The 22,685-nt window shown below is 41.5% G+C and overlaps 1 protein-coding gene across 4 annotated transcripts in view; it reads right to left on the reverse strand.

Annotated features, from left to right (window-relative positions):
* Positions 1-6,756: 6,756 nt before the first annotated feature.
* Positions 6,757-22,685, reverse strand: part of PRRX1 (paired related homeobox 1) — a 78,218-nt gene continuing 62,289 nt past the window's right edge. Inside the window, exons 4-5 of one of the 4 annotated variants that reach the window (XM_053209452.1) lie at positions 19,474-19,545; positions 6,757-6,954 (exon numbers count right to left, since the gene is read on the reverse strand). In XM_053209452.1, coding sequence (XP_053065427.1) covers positions 19,491-19,545 — 55 coding nt within the window. In that variant the 3' untranslated portion in view covers positions 6,757-6,954; positions 19,474-19,490. Of the gene's footprint in view, positions 6,955-10,847; positions 14,203-19,473; positions 19,546-22,685 lie in introns of those variants that run through there. The other 3 variants (XM_027046176.2, XM_027046175.2, XM_027046173.2) reach the window with 3 other exon arrangements.

Below are 22,685 nucleotides of genomic sequence, written 5' to 3' on the forward strand. Positions count from 1 at the left end.
GCAATGTTCTACAAAAGGATTATATCATTTTTCATGTCCACCAGCAATGTATAAGATTTCCAGTTGCCCTACAACCCCACCAACAGTTGGTATTGACGATCTCTTTCATTGTAGCCATTCTAGGGGGTAGGTAGTGGAAACCACACCAGTGAAAGACATTGCTTTACATAGATTTTGTTCCTTTGGAACTAGAAGTCCACTAACCGGTTATCTAAAATATATAAACAATGAGGACCATTTTGAAATGAATTCTGTGCTTCAAGTCCATGAGCTATTCTTTCAAGTTTTGGGTCATTTGAGATTTTGACAAGCTTACATTTTTTTTTACCTTCGTACAAGTAACCAATTAAACGATTAAGCAAAAATGGACCTAGTCCCAAGTTCTGAGATAAGCTAATAAAGACAGATAACCTTTGGATATGGTTTCTCAGCCAGTCAAAATCATATCCAATTGCACTCTGTCATTATCTATCTCATTTTTCTCTGTTTGTTGTTGTTGTTGTTGTTGACAAATGAGAAACTTACTAAAAAAATCCTCTTGGGCATCTTCAACTTTGTAGCTACCAGTCTGAGGATAAAGCCATCAAGTAAAAGAGTATGGAATCCCTACCATACTAAGTTTCTTTTTTTTTTTTTTAATTTTTTTTTTCAACGTTTATTTATTTTTGGGACAGAGAGAGACAGAGCATGAATGGGCGAGGGGCAGAGAGAGAGGGAGACACAGAATCGGAAACAGGCTCCAGGCTCCGAGCCATCAGCCCAGAGCCCGACGCGGGGCTCGAACTCACGGACCGCAAGATCGTGACCTGGCTGAAGTCGGACGCTTAACCGACTGCGCCACCCAGGCGCCCCCTAAGTTTCTTAATTTGGGGGCACCTGGGTGGCTAAGTCGGTTAAGCATACAGCTCTTGATTTAGTTCAGGTCCTGATCCCATGGTTTGTGGGTTCAAGCCCTGCATTGGGCTCTGTGCTGACAGCACAGAGCCTGCTTGAGATTCTCTCTCTCTCTCTCTCTCTCTCTCAAAATAAATAAACTTTAAAAATCTTTAAAAAAAGCTTTCTTAATTTTTAAAAGGTCTTCAAAAAGGAAAGTGACAAGTACTTTAGAATATCCTAACCTACCAGTTTACTAATCCTGCCCATTTAAAAGAGCATAATCAACACATCCTATCCTCTTGTGGTCATATTCACTTTTATCTTTTTCTAGAAAAGCATCCATTCACTAGTTTTCTGGGAAACAAATAAAACAAGACTACATTTTAGCAGGGGGCTTGGATTGACCTAAAGACCAAATGCAAACATTACTTCAATAAATCAAGCTGGATTCGCTTTTTAAAAGGATCCTTAAGGAAGTCAGTACTGTTAGAATACACAGCACATTTTCCAGGAAAAATGGAAGGGCACATTTCCACACCGTAATATCCTGTACAGTTACGGATGATAACATCTTAGTAAGTGAGGGTCACGTCAGCCTTCAGGAAACCTAGCTGCTTTGCTTCCTTGGTCCTATATAGGCCAAAGCAGGCCTGAGCATAGACTAGACTGAACATAAGCCTGAGATTATCAAACTATTATACAATGTCCTATATTATTATTAGGTACAGTTCCGCATAGTACGTTCAGAAATCTCCCTCAGCCTCCATAGGTCACCATGAGTTCAGTCCAGGTATGTTCCAAAACTCAATAGAGTGGGATAAAGACAAGGGTCAATTACTGTGATATCTCCAACAGCCAGACCAGCATCATCATAGACTGCCTGTAGGGCTTCTTCCCTACACACACACAGGGAGAATATCTGTTATCTCTCTTCCTTAAAACTTTGTAATATCTTCCTGGACATACGCTTCTGGAATACCTTCTGCTGTCTATGACTTTCAGATATGGCCTATCATGTTTTCCTATCATATTTCTTTAGTTAATGATATGATGTTTAACCAATTTATAATGAAAAGGTGGTCTATATAATGAGTTCTTTGATATTTAAAAATTATTTTATATTGTCAATATTCATAAATATCAAGCTCATTAGTTGTCTTGTTCAGCTCTTCTGTATGCTTCCTAATTTTTAATCTGCTTTATCATTGGCTGAGAAAAGTACGTTAGAATTTCCAACTGTGATTGTGGATTTTTATGTAATTCTGTCATTTTATGTTCTATAAATTTTAAGGTTATGTCATTAAATGTTTAGTGTTCTTTCAAATTGTTACAGCTTCGTGTTGAATTGTTCTTTTTGTCATTATGTAATGATGCTCCCTATCCCGAATGGTGTTTTGCCTTGACGTCTATGTTATCTCTCATTCATATGGAAAGACTAGGTTTCTTTGGTCTAATACTCATCTGATTTATATTCTCTTCAAAATCCCATCCTTGTGTTTTATGCATCTCCTGTCAATAGCATATACTCGCAGACTATTTAATGCCATCTGACCACCAGCAATTTATTTCCTATTGGCGTGAGATGGGGGAAAGAGGTGTATTCTCTCCTTGGGAGGATGGGGACTGAGTTAGGTACCCAGTGAGAGAGACTGCAGGGTGTGTGGGAGCCAGCCCCAGACTTCAGTTTTTTGAGGCTGAAAGAAGGACATGTCACAATCATTCCCAGGCCCCCATGGTGATTGCTTTTTCCCTCACTGACCCAAAAACAGTGGACTCCAAGAAGACTCTCTGAAAACTCGCTTGGAGCCAGGAAGGCAGAGGTTGGGAGTGACGAGAAAGAGGGAGGGCCATCCAGGCTGAGGGCAGTTCTCTAGCAGGCTGGCATCTGAGACTCCATCCCTGAGGAGAAGGGACGTCGCACAGACAAGAACACTAGGGAGACGGAACTGAACTAAAACACTTACAGGGCCTTGTCTTCCCTCAGAAATGATCTCTGTGCTCTGGGGCTTTGTGTCTGAGCTCTTCTGTGTCACTAAAGAGAAAAAAGGAATTCATTGAAACTCTGCAGTCACTGTTCTGTAGAATTGCCATTGGGGTAGGGGAGAGGGTGTCTCAACTTCTGAGCGCCATTTTGGTATCCTAGGCAACACACACACACACACACACATACCCTCAATTTTTAAAGTTTTTATTTAAATTGCAGTTAACATACAGTGTAACATTTCAGGTGTACAATATAATAGCTTCAGGTGTGCAATAGACTGATTCAACTCTTGCATACGACATCCAGTGCTCAGCATAGCAAGTGCCCTCCTTAATCCCCATCGCCCATTTAACCCATCCCCCCACCCCCTCCCCTCTGGTAACCATCAGTTTGTTCTCTATGGTTAGGAGCCTGTTTCTTGGCTTGCCTCCTTCTTTCTTTGCTCATTTGTTTTGTTTCTTAAATTCCACATATGAGTGAAATCGTATGGTATTTGTCTTTCTCTGACTGACTTACCTCACTTAGCATAATACTCTCTAGCTCTATCAATGTCCCTGCAAATGGCAAGATTTCATTCTTTCTCATGGCTGAGTAGTATTCCATTATATATATATATGTGTATATATATATATACACACACATATATATAAATAATAAGCAAGTATATATATGTTTATGAATATATATAATATAATATTATAATATAATATATAATATTATATGTTACATATAATATATTACATATATTATATATAATAAGCAAGTATATATGTATATATGTATATGAATATATATAATATAATATAATATATAATATTATATATTACATATAATATATTACATATATTATATATAATAAGTACATGTGCATATGAATATATAATATTATAATATAATATATATTATATATTACATATTATATATATATAATAAGCAAGTATATATATGTATATGTGTATATATACACCCATATAAATTTACACACACACATACATATACCACATCTTCTCCATCAATTCATCACCTGAAGGACACCACTTGGGCTGTTTCCATAATTTGACTGTTGCAGACAACATTGCTATAAACATCAGGGTACATAGGGTACCTGTATCCCTTTGAGTTAGTATTTTTGTATTCTTTGAGTGCGATTGCTGGATCATAGGGTAGTTTTATTTCTAACTTTTTGAGGAACCTCCATACTATTTTCCACAGTGGCTGCACCACTTTGCATTACCATCAACAGTGCAATAGGGTTCTCCTTTCTCCACATCCTCTCCAACACCTGTTATTCCTTGTGTTGTTGATTTCAGCCATTCTGACAGGCATGAAGTGATATCTCATTATAGTTTTGATTTGCATTTCCCTAGTGATCAGTGATGTTGAGCGCATTTCATGTGTCTGTCTGGATGTCTTCTTTGGAGAAATGTCTGCTCATGTCCTCTGTCCATTTTTAATTGGATTGTTCATTTTTGGGGTGTTGAGTTGTGTAAGTTCTTTTAGATTTTGGATACTAACCCTTCATCAGATATGTCATTTGCAAATATCTCCTCCCATTCTGAAGGCTGATTGTTTCCTTTGCTCTGCAGAAGCTTTTTATTTTGATATAGTCTCAATAGTTTAATTTTGATTTTGTTCTTTTGCCTCAGGAGACATGTCTAGAAAGAAGTCAATGTCAAAGAAGTTACTGCCTGTAAAAACACCTCAATTTTAAGAGTAGCTAGGCAACAGGAAAACCATCTTGTGTATACTTGTGGGAAGAACAGTGAGGTCGCCCACATTCTATGCAATATGTTCCCTCTTTTCCTTTCTACATTTTTCCTCCTCCTCTTGCTGCCACACTTCCCTCATCTTTAAATTCCTTCTGCTTTCATGCCACACAGAGAGCCTGGGCCTCCTGACCTTTTCAGGACTCTTTTCGCTGTTTCTGAGTTGCCCCTCGATAACATAGAAGGGAAAGGAAATCCACAAGGGGATTCCAGTAGGATGTTAATGCTTTATGTATGTTGTCTTAGTTTATGAGGTAGGTATCATTGTACAAAAGAAGAAAAAAGACACAGAGGGGATAAGCAACTTCCCAAGATCACACTGCAAATAAGTAACCAGGCAGGGACCGGAAACAAGGTCTGTGTTTGTCTCATTACATCCCGTTATCCCCTCAAATTCCCCTCTGTAGAGTTCTCCTCAATGTTTGCAATTCTGCAACAGGATTCTCAGACCCTACACACATACCTCTCTTTTGCCCCCATTCCACGTATCAAAACTATGTCCTATTCTTTCAAGATCATGCAGGAATGACGATGGCTAATAACTTCAAGGTATGGGTCACCTGATAGAGACCAGATAATGGATCCTGGAAACTCATATTCTGAAAGCACAAATTTAGGTACAATAGTAAACTGAGGGAGATGTTTTTGGCAGAAATCTTTCAGAGCCATTGACTCTTCAGTGCCTAGAAGCTTGATTGGGTGAGTTAAGATATAGGCAGGATTTTTTTTTTTTGTCTTCTAAAAAATATAACATTCTTCCTCCCCACTTGGCTACAACAAAGTCTAGAATTACACAAACACACCCACCTCAGTCTCCCATCTTCCCCTGCCGAGGCGGTAAGATATACATGCCCATTCTTTTCTCTCCACATTTAACAAATTTTGAAACATGATATGCACAGAAAAGTGCAGAGATCAACATCATGAACATGCTGTACTCACCACACAGCTTTTGTTAAACTTTAAGACTTGTCATATTGGCTTCTCGTATTTTTTATAAGATATTTCAGATGTGTTTGAAGGACCCAGTGTATCTCTCTACCTCCTTACTCAGAAATTGCTTTTCTGAAATTATTATTCTGAAATTGTTTTTCACTCTTACACGTCTTTTTACATTTTTGCCACTTACATTTGTGTTTACAAACAATACATGATTTTAGTGTGCATTTTTAAGCTTCATGGAAATACGGTCATACAGCTTTCTGCAACTTATTTTTCCCCCTCAGAGTTATGTTTCTGAGAAGGATCCAAGTGGATATGTGTAGCCATGGTTCATTCATTTTTTATTTCTGAATAGTATTTCATTATATGAACATATCACAGTTTATTTATTCTCCCGTTGATGGACATTTCATTTGTTTCCAAAATTTTGTTATGACAAGCCATTCTGCAATGAACATTTTCGTTCATGTCTTCCTGTACACATGGGTGAGTTTCTCTAGCTGTCTGGTTTTGCTAGCCTTGATTTACCTCTTCTTAACTGAGTGACACTAAGCAAATAAATATATGACTCTAAGAAGTAGTTTTCAGATGCCTTCAATTTGTAGATGACCTGGCTATCTTCCTTTCAGGAATGCTCCTTTTTTATAACTAGAATAACATTTTCTAGGAAGTCCACAGTGTCAGGCGTTAATTTTTTGACAGTGTTATTTCATGTATTCATTTACTGTTACATCCAATTACTTTATTAGGGGTAATCCAAAAGGCACAAGATGCTATATAACTATATAATATTTATATATATAATATAAATATAATATTATATTATAATATATATATTATATATATATATTATATATATTATATAATATTTAAATGTCCAGGGTGGGAGAATTAGAGTGTGTGGTCATTGAGAGCCATGTCTATGAGTTACAACAAGCATCTTGAAATGCAGGTAGTATGGGAGAACGGAAGGAAAGAAGGATGAAAGGAAGGAGGGAAGAAGGGAAGGAAGCACTGAAGGAAGGAAGGAAGAAAGGAAGGAAGGAAGGAGGGAAGGAGGGATGGGCTGAAGGAAGGGAGGGAGGGAGGGAGGGGGAGAGGAAGGAAGGAAACAAAGGAGAGTAAGAGAGAAGAGAGAGGAAGGAGGTGTATTAGGTTGGGCTAGGTTGCGGTAACAAATAGACCTGGTTGTATAATGATTAAACATGATAGAATTTTATTTTTCTGTCATATAACACGCCAAGATGGTTCCTGGTCAGCAAGGTTGCAGCTCTGTTTCCTGCAGTCACTTTTCAGGATCCCAGGTTCTGCTGCTATACCATCTTTAAAACATGGCTTCCGAAGTTGAAGTCCCCTGGGGGCCAAATGCTGCGGTAGTGCCTAGAACTAGAGATGGGGACAAGAGGAGATGTGTTGGTGCCCGATACAGGCAGACACCCTGGTCCGGATGCACAGTACGCCTCCACCTGCAGGATACAGTGACTGGATCATGGCTGTGCACAGAACAATTCAGGACCCTAGAATCCACCCTCAGGATTTTTGTAACAGGAGCTTGTTTCTCTGATTTTTTCTCCAAAGTGAAATGGACGGATGGTAGCCTGCTACGTGGAGAAAACTTGCCTGCGGAGATGGGAGGCAGACAGAGAGTTCTGACGATGTCAAGTCTCAGTTCTAGTGCCCGAGGTTCTCAGAGCTACCCTAGTTCCTATAGCCCCTCCTTTTGTTCTTTGAACACCCCTACCCACCTAATAAATCCCCTAATGAAACCATCTCAGCCTAATTAGAGTTGAGTTTCTGCCACTTGCAACTGAAAGGTACTTGACAATATAGAAACTGATAAGTAAGTGGAGCATTATCTATTACAGGCCTTGAAATCTAGAAGCAGATGACCAGAGGCACTTCATGGAACAGGGAGGATCTCTACCCAATCCCAAATCTCCCAGACTCCCAAGGGTCAGACAATAGTAAACTCGTTTTTCAAGCAGAGTCAGGAGGTTTGAGACACGGTGGAAGATATAAGGGCTTAGAAGTATAGGGGAGAGAAATGACTGGAAGTGTTCTTTCTCGGTCCCTTCCCAAACCTCTCTGCTGTCCCTTCTCCCCATAAGCCTGAAACAATGTGTCAAGCTCCCCCCCCCACCCCCCCACCCCCCATTCACCGCAAAGCATCATATATGGAGATGCTGCTAAGGATGAAGGGCTGAGTAACTGTCCCAAACTCTTCTTCCACCCTGTCTCAAGGGAGAGGACTAAAGGAGGCTTTCAAACTGAGGTCTTGGGTGAGCAGAGCTCTGTCCTGTTTCTAAGAGGGAAAAACAAAGTGAGGCCAGAAGGGATTCACATTCAAGAATTACATCTCAACAAGGTTTCTGGCATGGGTTTCTGTTTCATGGAATCTCCAGAAAGTGACACAAAAGACAGAGCTTTTAAAAAGGTGTATGGCACCCATCCCCTGGGGACACTAGAGCAGCGTCTGGGCCCTGGGGACAAACGAAAGTCCGAGTGTTCACATCCATAAATTTGTTATAAATCAACCTAACAAACCGTTCAACAAATTCTGTTCCACCCTCCTATTTTAATGAACATACTTTCGCAGTGACCTGGAAATTCAAGCTATATGTAGAATTCTCAGACTATTTGGAGTTCCTTTCCAGAACACGGCAGTGTGGGGACGCTCTGACTCTCGAAAGCCAGCCTGTGGCCTGTCCACTTCTCTTTTCCCATCCACCCACCCAGCACCAAAAGCAGACCTGCACATACAAAGGGGGCAACTGCATTATGCATATCCCAGATTCATCTGCGCATCCTGACCCACACAAACATTGGTTCACAGGGGCCTGAAAATGGGCTCAGATGATTGAGCAGGGAATTCTAAATCCCAAGTGCCTGAAGGATGGTCTGCAATAAGGAGTGCAGGTTCCAGGTGGGCACGTCCAGTTGGCCCTGCAGACTCGTTGCCCAGGAGAGGGGCACAGTCAGAAGAGTGCTCATGGATGCCAGGACAAACTGTGCGGATCTTGCCTGATCTAGGGACGTGGGCCTTCTTCCAGGATCTGGGATCTCAGGAGCTGCTTGGGTTCCAGCAATACTTTGGGTTCAGTGAGCAGCCCTAGGGGGCTTTAAATAAAATCCCTTGTAATTTGAAGCGGGTGGTAGGCCTCTGCCACCTGCAGCTGAAAGAATCCTTATTAATAAATTTTCAGTGCCAGAATGTCTCAAGCAAGGGGCCTATAAGCCGCTGTTTCTGGTTTTTCTGAAACGCTTATTCTTACCCTGACTTGTCAAAAGGCACCTTCTTCCTCCAGCACCGTGGTAAACTGTACTCTAGAAAATCATGCAGCCAATGGCCTTTCCTACATTCCGGTTAAGCTGGTCTGCTCTACAGCATTTGAGCATATTGAACATTCCCTTCTCTTTGACAATTCCTCTTTTTTCAACTCTGGGATAACAAACAAGCTAATCTTCCCCTATTTCTCAAACAGCTCCTTGTAAATTGTCTTCCATAGCCTTCTCTCCAACTGTAGATGTTCTGCAAAGTATAAGCTTCCTCCCTGGGTTGAAACTACAGTTGGCCTTTGAATAACCTAAGGGTGAGGGGCGCCAACCCCCGGTACAATAAAAAATCCATGTATAACTTTTGACTCCCCCAGAACTTAACTACTAATAGCCTACTCTTGACCAGAACCTGACCAGTAACACAAAAAGCCTATTGACACAAATTTTGGATATGTATTATATGCTGTATCTTTACAATAAAGCCAGCTAGAGAAAGGAAAACGTTGTTAAGAAAGTCATAAGGAAGAATAAACACATTTACAACACTGGACTAGCAAAAAATCCACGTATCAGCGGTCCCATGCAATTCAAACATGCGTTGTACAAGCATCCACTAGACTTCCAAAGGCCATTTATCAGAAGCATGATTTGAGCACGGTGACGATGCTCTCTCTTCTCGAAGAACTCATTCGCTCTGGTACCTCACGGTGTCACCTCCTTAGAGATGAATCCCAAAGTTCTATCTCCATTCGTGACCTTGCCTTCAAGCCCTACTTGCATATCTTCACTTACTGGACACTGACATTTTGGTTTTCAAGTCCAGTCACATGCTTAAAACTGCAGTTATTGTCCTCTGTCACTGGGTCTCTCCTGTTTCTCTTGGGTTGTGTTGTCAGTTTTGTCCACCGAGGGATTCATTGTCCTGGTTCCCGGGTTTCAAACCAGTATCTCTAACCTCTCTTTCCCGCCCCCCACCCCCGCTGTTTTTCTGCTTCTTGTTCCTGTTCTGCTCTGGAATAGCTTCACTCTTTGGCCACAATGATCCTGCTAAAGTTGTATTTTTTTGCATGACCTCCTTTTTTTTTTTTTTTTCCTGATTGATAACTTCCAGTGGGTTTCTATGGCCTGAGCAAAATTCCAAACGCCTCTGCCCTGACACACAATACTTTGCAAGATGCAGACTCAGTTTCAATCTCCAGCGTTTTCTTCCATTCAGCTTCACAACAAACCCTCCGTTCCATCTGGGCCCATCTTGCCATGGTCCCTGAACACAGATTCCTCCTTTCTGTGTCCCCGTCTTCATCCCATCTCTACTCCCGGGCTTGAAAGGCCAACAACATCTCCTCTTCTCTCAGCGCTCGTTGATGAAACAAGCCAGGTCCTCCGAGAAACCCTCAGCCACTGGAGCTCGCTGTTTTGTTTTGTTTTTTCTCCCTCTCCTGGACTCCCGTCTACACTATTTGTTTGTTTGACATAGGCGCTTACTGTCTTGAACTGTTGCATACCTTGGTTCATGGTTAATTTGTATGAAAACAGAACCCATGTCTCCCAATTTGGTTTTCTAGTTCCCTCCCAGGCCCATTCACCCAGCGCGAAACCCAGTAAGCAGCTGCCTAAGAAGTTTTGCCCTGTTGCTTCTGTACTCTAAAATGAAAGTCTTTGCTTTGCATTTTGTCTGTTTTGTCATCCGTTAGCTGGTATTGTGGGTGCTAAAGTGGTGGGTAAAAAGTAAGTGAACTCCCATAAAAGTTTCACTTTACACGTACCCATTATACCGATAAAGGCCCCCTGTCCCTCCTACCATTGTCCTTGCTTTAGAGGAATAGATTCTTTTCCTTTTTGAGGAAACACTATCACACTCCAATAAAAGTTCTCGCCTACAAATCCCTCTTACCTTCACTCTTTCCTGCACGTAATCTTAGGTCCCAGCAGATCAATTTTTGAAATTCGAAGAGAAAACAATCAGCAGACTCAAATGTACGTCACAAAAGACGACACAGTAGTATCCTTCTTCTTTTTATTGAAAAGGAATCATTTCTATTCTAGCGCAAACAATGTATATTTTACATCATAAAGCAAGATATAATTTACATATTACATTTCTTATGAGATCTTTATACCCTAAGTGCCATTCCCTTTTTTTTATTCAATCACCTTCTCTGGTTAATTTTAACCTGCCAGGTATCCTACAAATCAGCATCTCGTTTGGGGAGGGATTGGGGACACAGATAGTTGGTACATATTATCTGCACCTGGGTATAATGATGGCGAGGAACAGGGGTATGTATGCCTTGGGACTTTGTGGTCCCGAGGCCCTCTCTTGAGACCTGGCTTGGGAGCCAAAAGGCTACTCCTCTAAATCAGATATCCAACTTCTACCTTAAAAAAAATCAATAATAAATGAACAATACTGAGTGCTTGTCCCATGTGTATACTTCTTGATCAGGTGCTTAAATAACAGATGCTTTCATTATCAATGAAAGCTCCTATGGCTGATCTCGGATATTCTCGGATATTCTCATCGTTAATCTCGGACATTCTCAGACATCGCTTCCCAGGCTCTAGTAGTAAAACTGCCCAGTTTCACAGAGCATTTGGGTTTGGGGTTTGGGGTTTTCTGCGCACCGCTGAAAACGGGTGTCAGGATGAAAGCTTCAAATGACTTTGTTTCACAGGACCTTCTGTCCCTTTACACCCTCTTCGAAGACTCCCCCATCCAGCAACATCTTGTCGTGTGTGATTTCTGTTCCCTGCACTATCACCCAAAAGCACTTGTGGCTCTTCTCCCCAAAGTCCAAACTCCAAGAGTTCGCCAATGTCTCGGATTGTACTTATTTCACAAAGAATGTTTTAATCTGTTGGACCACACCGTTCCTTTGAATCTTGAGAATCCACAGCAGCTAGCGGGACAGAAAACTTCACCGAGGGACTCTTTAGGAAGCAAGTCATATGTGGTGTTCAGCCAGCCTACATAAAACATCTGTTTAATAGTTATATTAAAAGAAGAGGGGATCAGTTGGTGAAAGCAAAATGCATAAGATGGGCTTCCTTCTCATTGTGAAAAGAAGTACAGAAGCAACATTCAAAATATGTTTTCAGATCGGTGGCTGTTTGGCTGAAAAAACTACCACCATTCACTCAAGGTGCCAGGTGGAAGGCATAGCAAATGTGTGACGAAAGTGCATCTTAGTCCTTGCCTGTCATTCAGAGTTGGCATATTTGGCCAAAGCCAATCTAAAGCTTTTTAATTACTGACAACTAAGATTACTGGAACCAACCTGGTCAGGAATAAAAATAGGTCGAGAATATGTCTGTTCTGTGCATCTTACATTATTCTTTGGTCAAGTGATGTGATTTTTGAGAGGTCTGGAAGTATAAACCTATTTCTCATTTCCAAATACGAGGCTGTAAGTATTTACAGCAAGGTAGCATTTCCTTGCTAGGAAACAAGGCTTCCAGGTACCATATCTTTCCATTAACGTTGTGTACTTTTATAGTCTCTTTCCTCCCATGGCTACAAAGTGCTGCACAAAGAGAAAGTACAGGAAAGAATGAAGGAGCAAACGAAAGGAGCCTCACAACACCCCTGTGAGGTAGGTAAGTATTGTTAAACCCATTTTTACAAAAAAGGTAAACTGAGGCACAGCACGGTGGGGTAGTTTGGTCTAGTCCACCTGACAAGTTACCAAAGCACAGCTGGAGACAAAAAGAAAGAAACAAAGACAGGTCAGTCCTGGCTCGCAGCCCTAGGCACTAAACTTTATTTCAAAATACTGTATTAGAAAAAGAATGGCCCACAGTTGCCTTTTCCATTTCTGGAACTTAGACAAGCCTTTAAGTATCCCATTTAAACATGGTCTTTCAGATTCCTGTCGAGTGGAGAAGCGGAAAAGTACATGGCTTTCCATCCTCTGAGTGTAATTCCCATGATGTGTACCAGGATCTATCCCCATTCCACCGGAGCTCAGACTCCAAACTCAAGAACACTGTCAGAGCCTCAAATAGGTTCTGATTTATTTGAAGCCCAAATGTGAAAATGAGACCTGTTCTCAAACAGATGCCCTATCAGTTGCTCTGTGGCCTTGATGAGAATTGTGTGTAGAGAAAGAAAGGAAACAAGATCCCTAAAAACATCTCATCACTGTAGAGATAAGGACAGTGGTGACGGCGTGAAACTTGCTTTTTGTAGTGTTTGAGTTTGCAAACTCAAGCTTGCAAGAATATTTTATATATATATATATATAAAATATATAAATATATACAGTATATATATATGTGTGCATCTGACTACCCTTAAGGCACTAAAGAGATGTAGGCCATGCCTTTCACAACTCAGTCTCTGTTTTCCTAGAGAAATTTCTCTCCCTCTCTCAAGCGAAATATATTTCTTTTAACAAATAGCCCGTGACAGCAAATCATTCAGAAACAACAAATATCTTTAACTTAATGTGGCTGACTGCTCAGATGGGGGTGAGGGGTGGTGGTGATATTGATGGTGATATTATCATCTACAGCTTAGAGCTTAAATCTATAGCTTATAGTAAGTAGAGCTTAGATCTACAGCTTAGAGCTTAGAACTAGCCAGACACAGCCAATCGCGTTGGATCTGACAAGCCAGTGGCCAGATGTGGTTAACAGTAGCTGACGGAAAAGCCGTACCGTGACCAACAGAGATGGAGACAACGAGAAAGGAAATCATATCTGGCACAGATTCTGCAGAAAGACTTTGGCTTTCCAGAAGTTTCTAGAACTTCTATACAGAGAACTGGGAAGAAGAAAAGGATAAGGCACTGAAGTTCAAACAGGTCACTGAGGAGACTATAGACAATGATTCTGAATATATATACGACTTCTTTGGCTGCTGTAGGTTTTTTTTTTTTTAAAACCCATACAATCATGGGGGTGGGTGGGCTGAACCTAACTGAAGAAGCTTGGAGTATATTAAAGCAAAGCGCATGAATAGAAGGAAAAACAAAATTAACACACACAGAAACAAGTGGTGGTGGGATCCCAGAGGGAGGAGAAACATTGGTTAACTAATTTTCATTTTGCTCCTCTCCTGCTTTTCTCTGCCATGGTCCCAATATTTTAGTTCAGGTTTTTGGTTTGTTTGTTTTTATTGATTTTTTTTTTCCAGCAGATGAAGAAATGACAGAGCAGGATAGGTGTCTTATGGTTTTTGATTTCTTCTTAGGCCTGCTTAATTATTTTTTTTTTCCTCAGTTGACTGTTGGCACCTGGTTCCTCTGTAAACTATATTCCTTGGCCTTCAGTCTCAGGTTGGCAATGCTGTTGGCCATGTTGATGCCCTGTGCAGGGCTATTGTTGGCACATGTGGCAGAGTAAGTGGCCATGGCGCTGTAGGGACAAAGGAGAGAGCAGGGAGAATAACAGGCATTAGTTTCACGAAGCCGCAAGTCTGTGCCCCAGATGGATGCAATTCTCAGCGCGGGACAGGTGGGGGCAGGTGGGTCGGATGAATGACCTCTGAGGTCCCTTACAGCCCCAGATCTCATTGGTCTAAGGCACTTGGGAAAATGTTTGGAAGAGCAGGGGAGAGTGGGGAGAGTGAAACAGGGCAGGGAGAGGTATCTGCTGTGTTGGACACGGTGAGTAATCATTTATTTCTGGGGTGAGAGAAGAAAGCTGCTTATGTTGAATAGCAGGTGTTTCGTCAGCCGACCAATTGAAACAGTATTGAATCTCTCTTCCTGCTTACATCGCCAGCCTGGGAGAGCGGCGAGCCAGAGAAGCAGGCATTTGAAAAGGAACTAAAGGGCATTTTGTCCTCTTTGCTCTGAGTAGCGGCCTTTAATTCTAACACATTTTAGGTAATCAATGAATACCATATTAAATAGTGTACTTGAGAACCAGTTCAGCAGCCCATTCTTGATTGGTGAGTGGCGCTAAGTATAGCCAAATCAAGAGCTTCTTATCCCGACTGGGCTTGATTTTATAGCTTCTTCTCAAAAGTAGTGAGAAGCTCATGACGTCTTCTGGGTCAGTTATTTGGGAAATGTTGAAATCCCCTAGATACACCAGCAGAGGCTCCAGCCGGTTTCAGGATCCCTGACCTCAGAGGTAACGATTTCCCTCTGTCCTTATTCTGGAGAAAAACCTGAAGTTGTTTCACATTGTCAGAGATTGTAATTAAAAACCTAGAAATACAACTAGACAGAAATGTGCACTTGGGTTTTGTTTTTGTTTTTGTTTTTGTTTTTTTGCTAATTGCATCCATGAATTTCTTTTAAAGGAAAAAGCAGTGCTTTCTTAGCCTTGAATGTAAATTATTCATTATTGTGTACTAAACAGTTAAAAGGGAGCTCATGTTAATTAAGTGAAAATGTTTCTAGTTTCTAAGATTAGCAAAATCCTTTTCAACTGAGGCTTGAAATGAGATAGACTTATAAATGGAATGACATGTGCTTTGCTGTTGCCTGCATTCCAGTGCAATTTTATCGGCCACACAGGAGTTTGTGGCTCTGGGGATCAAGTGACAGACCAGAAAGAGAAAAAGTAAAGCTACTCTACAAATAGAAAGACTGTATCATGAATACTCATCTGGGAGACCGTATAGTCAAGACTTATAGTCAAGACTCACAATAGCCTATTTCAGTTACTAGCAATTAACCCAGGAAAATTAGGTTAATGAAATGTAATTAGTCCCAGATCACTAGGTTTTTCCAGAAATGCACATCCTTACCTTAAAATCCTTACAGCACTGGTGTGTGTGTGTGTGTGTGTGTGTCTTATAACTGAGAAATAGCTACTATAATTAAACTGATTCCTGCTCAGTGTCATTGATCAAGCAGGGGCTGATGATTGCATATTCTTGATCCATTAAAAATATCTTTTCATAGTTAAAAAATGAACAAATATCAGTGCAGGTTAGACCTACTCAACAGACCATCACTCTACCACTGTCTACCGAATGAGGCAGAAGGGACCCCAGTTAAGGTAGTTTTCACTTAGGAGTCAGATAAATGATCAGAATAACCTGTTAAAATGGGGCAAGGTTTTGTTAGTAATATCCCCAAAGTTCTCATTTGTTTTCGAAACCCATACACATATCATTCAATTCCTATATGAATTACGTGCTTCCATTCAAAACCCTACCAGAAATCTAAGCAAACCTGTAAATCTTACACTCAAGAAATTGCTAGGATATACTGAAATCTAAGATTTCAGTGAGATCAAAGATGTAAATAGTGAAGAAAAGAGAATTGAATTTGGGAAATGTTCCTAAGTTATAGATTATAAAGTGAACCAAATCAACCGGGTTTCTGTGAGAGAATTAAGTCCTCAAGACGGTTCTTAGTACCATTCAACATGTGCAGGAGAGAAGCTGAAATGGTGAGTTATCTGTATTATTTGTTAAACACTGAGAGTCAAAATGAAAGACTTCTGAAAACAGAAGGCTAAAACTTTACAAGACAGCATAAAGAAAAACTTTCCCTGATGGTAAATTGTAGAATGTCAGAGAGTATTGCATTTTTAAGCACTTGACCTAATTTTCCAAGGAGTCTGTTTTCCAGCCTTTGAGATTCTAGACAAGCAAAGTCCTATTTAATAGAGATTCCCTCCTTTTTTGATGGTCAAAGGTGTGGTCCATTTTCCTTGGCAGACAAAGGGAACTGGAACCTTGGGGGATTATTTTCATTAACTGAAGATGCTACTACTGTTTTCTAGAAATGTCTACTAGAGTTGTGACTTCAGTTTCATCTACTGTAGAGTCATTTTTGCCATTCTTGCATCATAGTTTACTAACTTCATCTGACAGTCTGGTTTGAAGACTTCATATGGTAACACATCTCTTAGAAATACTGAGATTCTCTAATGCGGGCCAGATATTAACATCCCAAATGAGATGAACGTTGGTCCACTTTCCATCTCAAAACCAAATCAATGCAAATTAGACTTGCATGTTGCACTGGTCACACTGGAAATTGGATTTTCACTGGGATATTTTCCCTTAAATGGCAGCCTGAGCTGCTAGAGTTGAGTAAGTACCCCTGTCCGACTGTACTGTGGTGCCACTCTAAGGACAGCACTGTATTAGCGATACTCTGACGATGCCTTGTAGGTAGCCCTCAAGTTAGTGGGGCTTGAAGACAAAAAAGCAGCTGATATTAACATTCCCTAGGAGCTTAATAAATGATAACATTTGCACTTGATAAATGTCTAGGAAAATTATTAACTTTCAAAAATGGATTCAATGTACTCCAGCACCTTCCATAACCCTAAGAAATAGGACAGAAGAACAGAGGCAGTCTTACTTCATGGCCTCTAAACCAATGTGTAGAATATATAATCCTGCAAGTAGAGACCATAGGGAGATTTTGTGCACATACTAAAGAATTACAAGTCCGTGTTCCCTCCGGTAGTTTGACATGGGTCTCGTTTCTCAACTTGCACTGAGAGAGCCATAGAGGCAAGCAGAGAACAGTCCTTTGACACCCCGGTGGCAAGCAAGACTTGTGACAGGTCAGAGAAGACAGAATTAGTGAGTGGGTACTCTAGAGCAGCTTAGTCATACTTTAAAAACAGCATGAAAAGTAAGTTGGGGAGGGACCCACTTCCTAAAGTGACAACAGATGCAAGAGAGCCTTGAATGGCCGCCAAAGTGAAAGATTGTTTGTGACTACCTGTTTCCCATGTCATCAAAACGTATAAAGCTCTGTGTTAGGAAAAGGGAACCTTGAAACGTTTTCTCACAGGATGGAAACAAGTGAGGATAGTTAGCTATTTTCGACAGATTTTATAGGCACATTCCAAAGGTGAAATACCTGCTCGTTCCTATACAGGATCAAGCTTCCCGAGATTAGAAAGTGAGACAGAAACTAAGTGATTTGTATAGATAAAGCACATGATAACTCCAAGAGCCTCCTTAGCAACCCTGAGAGATCCTGCGCATTGGTCCTGCCTTCTAAGAATCACCTGCTCCTCTAACAGGATGCAGACATGAGCTGAGTACAGGGACTGGGCTTATGGGATTTGGCCGAAGCATCATTTCTATTGAGGTTTGAAGAATGTATGTTCTTTGTGTCTGTGACCAAGAAACTGCATTGCCAAATACAATGCATGGAGGAATTAGAGATGAAAAGGAAATGCTTGTATCCCATCTGTCGATTCAGCAGATCTGCACCGGGACTTGCACAGACCTGACACATTGAAGCAAGCTTGAAATTTTTCCATCTCCTTATTTGGAGATTCCTAACAGATGGAGCTCAGCTACAGACAGCAGAATGCTAACCACCAGCGGGGTTCGAGTTCTGTTTGCACTGGGGACAAATCATTTCTGATCATTTCAACCTACCCCGAAAGGTTGTCGGGAGGAGGAACGTGTTCGAGTGACTGCCAAACACCAAGGAAGCATGGAAAATTCTATATACGGTATGATTTTAAAGCCAGGAAACTTATGGACATCTGCCCCTCTGCTTTCGAATCACCCGTGGTGTTATGTCCCACAGATCACAAAGCAATTGAGGAGCGCTGGGGAAAGAATAATACCTGCCTCAATTTTCAACTCTAACTTTGTTTTCTATTTGGCCCTTTTGGACAAATGATGACAAGCTGTTGAAAATTTCCCCCCAAAGACAAATCTGTCAGCCCAAGAAGCCCATGTGTCATCCTGAGATCCTAAGGTTTCCCCAGCTTTGGGTTTTTTCCAAAGGCTGTAGAGCTTGAGGCATGTGTGACCCTGTCTGCGAGGTGTGGAGGTTGGAGACCATCTTTCTGGCTTGTCCTCTTGTCCGTGCAAGAACAGAGGTAGACCTACTCCGTCTAAGACAACTCAATACCAGCTTTCCTGTGGACATTTACTTATAAAGAGAGACCCCATAAATCCTTTCGGAAACCATCTTTCGTGATTTAAATAGGCATTTCTAATTTCTGTTTTTAAAATTCAGGAGCTGATTTTTTTAAGGGCGTATTTAGCTCTTAAAGTAGGTACACTTGGACCACAGTTCATTGGCAAGCGAGCCTGGAGTTTGCACTGAAGGTTCTGTGAGCCTTCTGCCATTTTTAAATGTTCTTTCTAGACACGTCTTTGTACCTGGAGCCTTGCGTCTTTCTCTCGTCTCAAGGACTTTCTTATCTCCTGCTTGAAATGCACAGTGACTACCTGAAATCAAATGCCCCTGGCAGATACGCAGTAGGGAAACGTTGCTAGCTCAACCTTAGATGCAAGGCTGCATGAGGGACCGATGATCCAACTGGCCTGGGGAAGAGCAGGAGCCAGGATGAGAACGCAGTTCTTCGGACCCCTGCCCCATATCCTAGCAGTCATCGAACACCCGGTGTCGATAGCATCAGCACCACGTGGAAGCACGTTAGAGATGCAGACCCCGACTCCTGCTCCAGACTCACAGAAAGAGTCTGCCCTGTAACACGCTCCCAGGTGATTCACATGCTCAGCGATCTTCAAGGAGCCCTGCTCCAGGCCATCAGACTACCCTTAGCTTGAGGGACACGTATGCTCACAGCTCTGGTTTCCCGGGGGTATCCCCCACTTGAGGACCTCACTGCTGCCATTGCTACAGCTGCAAGCCCCGCTTTCTCGAACACGCTTCATTCCCACTGAAACCCTGCCCCCGCAGCAGCCACCCTCTTCCCCCTCTGACAAGTTACCTTTTCAGTGTCTTCCGTTAGAATCCGTTATGAAGCCCCTCGTGTAAACAACATCTTGGGAGGGACGAGGATCTATTTTTGAAAGCGTGAAAGGGAGAAATGAGCCAAATGCGTTCAGTGGATGTCAGGCAGCACCGTGACCACGATCAAATGGGGGAGGAGGAGAAGGGCGGGGGAGGGGAGCTGTGGACAAGGATAGCTGGCCTCTCTTTCGCTTGTCGCGACTTTTCTGTGAAGCCCAGCCCCCCCTCTGGAATGGGCACCACAGACCCAGCGCTGCAGATCCAGGCCATACTCTACCTCCCAGAGGAGAGGATGTCTCCAGGGAGGGGCTTCTTGACCACTTCACAGGAAATAACAGTTAAAAGCCTAGGATTTAGTCGATCACTGATCCCCAGGAGGCAGAGCACCACTAGACTAGTGAGTCTTAATACCTCTGGTGTGGTGCAAGCTCTCCTTCGCCTACGGAAAACAGATCTGAGCTAAGCAGCGGGCCCATGTGCCAAAAACAAGCTTCCCTCAACCGGCTATGAGTAGATAAAGAAGACACCTGCCGGGACAGTAGTGTCTGTGTCGTCAGAGAACGCTTGCCTCCTCCTGGTGACTCAGTTGCCTGCCTGATGTCATCACCTGTAATATGCTCAAGGGAACGGACAAGGCCATGTCGTGCTATAAATAGGATGAACCATATGTCCCGGTTCCGCCTGTTGTCCTGGTGTAACTATTCACAGCGGTCCCCTTTCACTCTCAAAAGTGTCCCAGCTTGGATGATAAATTGTACAGCCGCCACTCTGGATATAAAAGACACCCAGAAAGAAAAAGGGTTGGCTGCTTCCCATCCCATAATTCTGCCCAGATGCAAACCATTGCTTTGAGTCTTGGTTTCCTCCTCTCTTCTTCCAGGGGAGAGCCGCGGAAGTCAGCGAACCGTCCCCCCTGGCCAAGCTGCTCACTGTCCCTGGGTTGCAAGCCCAGGCCCCATCCGAGGGGAGGCTCACACACCCCAGAAGGTGGTTCTCAGCTGTGGGCACGCTGCACCGATCTGAGACCGAGCCTGAATCAAAACGGCATGATCACACAGTCTCCCGATCTTCTAGTTTTTATTACGTCCAACGTAACATAAGGTTTAATTTGAATGAAAATATGGTTATGTGGCCTAATATGTTGGACTGAAACAGGGATCACGAGCACTGGGTCTCATTCTGCTTGCTGAAGCCTTAAACTTGGGCCACTGTTCAGTTTCTTCTTTGGAACCAAAGCAAGGACAGAGCCGCACACAGGCGCGTTCCAAGGATTGACCGAAAGAAATGCCTTTTAATGAATGTCACACGTGAGATAACTAACTTGACATAATAGTACCAACAGAAATAGCCCATTCATTTTTTTTATAACACAAAAGGTCTATCATTGCCTTTGCTTTTCGTCACGTGTTTCTCTTTTATGTTTCCCAAACAAGACATGTTTCCTACCAAGCTTCAATATGTGAAACCATAATGTATTTTGGTTCTGAACATAGCAGAAAAACCTCCGAGTAACAGAATAGCTTTGCCGCTGTTAGAAATTAATCAAAATAGAAACACTTCACTCAACATTGGGTCAAAAACATTGAGGTTGATTAAATTACTGCTTTAAACCATCATTCTACTTCTGTCTGGAGATTAATTTATTCTTCACACAGAATATGAACAATCAGATTCTATGCAATTTTTAATTATTTTTTTTTACAAATTCTGTATCTAAGAGAAAAATTATATAAAAGTATACCATGAAATGAGTAAAAAGCACTAGTTTATAAGATTTTAAATCAAAACAGCAGAATACAAAAATATGTAGACTAAGGCTACACTATATAAAATACTGTGCTCTAATGGCAAAAATAAACAAACTCATCATGTAAAGATGATAGAATTATGTTTTTTTTAAATGTACCTACTATTTCTCCATAAACTTTCGAAATAAAAATAGAACATTTCCCAAAAAGGCACACACAAACTGCACGTTAATAATTTCAGTTAGATGCCCATATACAAAATACATACGATGGAGGCAAAGGAACTTGAACTTCTGAGGTGCAGGAAATCTAATCCAATATTAACACAGGAAGGATTTCATCCCCACCCACGCAGTGTCCCCTTAGACTCTCACTGGTAAGGATAACACAGCAGCCAACTGCACTGTTCAGAGCTGAGGTGAAAAGTTCCTAACGGGGACCCAGGCGGAAAAAGGAGCACTATTTCCTGGTTGTGACCAAATCCAAACCAGAGCCCTTGAAACATCAAGCTCTGAATCACATCCATTTCCCAAGCCATGTAGCGAGTCTATGAGCTACCAATATATCAGAGAGACAAAGCAGTCCTCCCCTTGTTTAAAAGACTAAAGAACATGTGCTTTTACAACGGTCTGCAAACTGTGTTTTTAGTAAATCCTATGGGAAAAGAGTCTACGTTTTAAGTAAGACATACAGATGTGACTAACCTCTGGCAATCAGCAAGGCTTACTATATCGGAGAGTGATAGAAATTTCCAATTTCCCATGTATAGGGGTCTCTGAGTTCTAAGACCAACGTAATTCAGGCTGATTTCAAAATGGGGGATTTAAAAAAAAAATCCCAAATACATTTATGGCATTTCTTTCAAGGAACTGATTTGGAACAGAAAGAACATTTAGGGAAGGCCTCATGCTTCGATTAAAACCATCAACTTTTGAAAATTATTTGTACATTTCGCAAACGTGGCATTTCACATCAGGAGTTCGGCTTTAGCTGGGAGATAATCTCCTATGATTAGTTTAAGACCTCTCCTTAAACCGCTAATTAACCTTAGCAATAAAAAGGCCAATAAATGGACAATAAATGAATTTGTGAATACTTCCTCCACTGCAAATGGCCAGAGACAGCACACGGCCTTGACCCGTTTTCTAAGAGTACTCATATTTAGGTTCAAAGAAAGACACTTGGGATCAATGACAATGTCTCAGGCACTCACATCTCAACTTCCCTCTAGCATTCACCTGTATCATAATAACCTGAACAGCATAATAAAAGGAGGTTGAAACCCTCTCCAAGAGATTGAAATAGTACTCTATTAGGTGCTTCTTTAAAACTTTTCACCTTTTTAATATAAAAGTTTAGCGTAAATCATACATTGTTGTTTTTTTTTTTAATTTTAAAGACTCCACACCCACAAACCGACCCCCAAAGAACTTCAGGTAAG

This window comes from Acinonyx jubatus, chromosome E4 (genome assembly GCF_027475565.1).
Source record: "Acinonyx jubatus isolate Ajub_Pintada_27869175 chromosome E4, VMU_Ajub_asm_v1.0, whole genome shotgun sequence".
NCBI classification, from domain to species: domain Eukaryota; kingdom Metazoa; phylum Chordata; class Mammalia; order Carnivora; family Felidae; genus Acinonyx; species Acinonyx jubatus.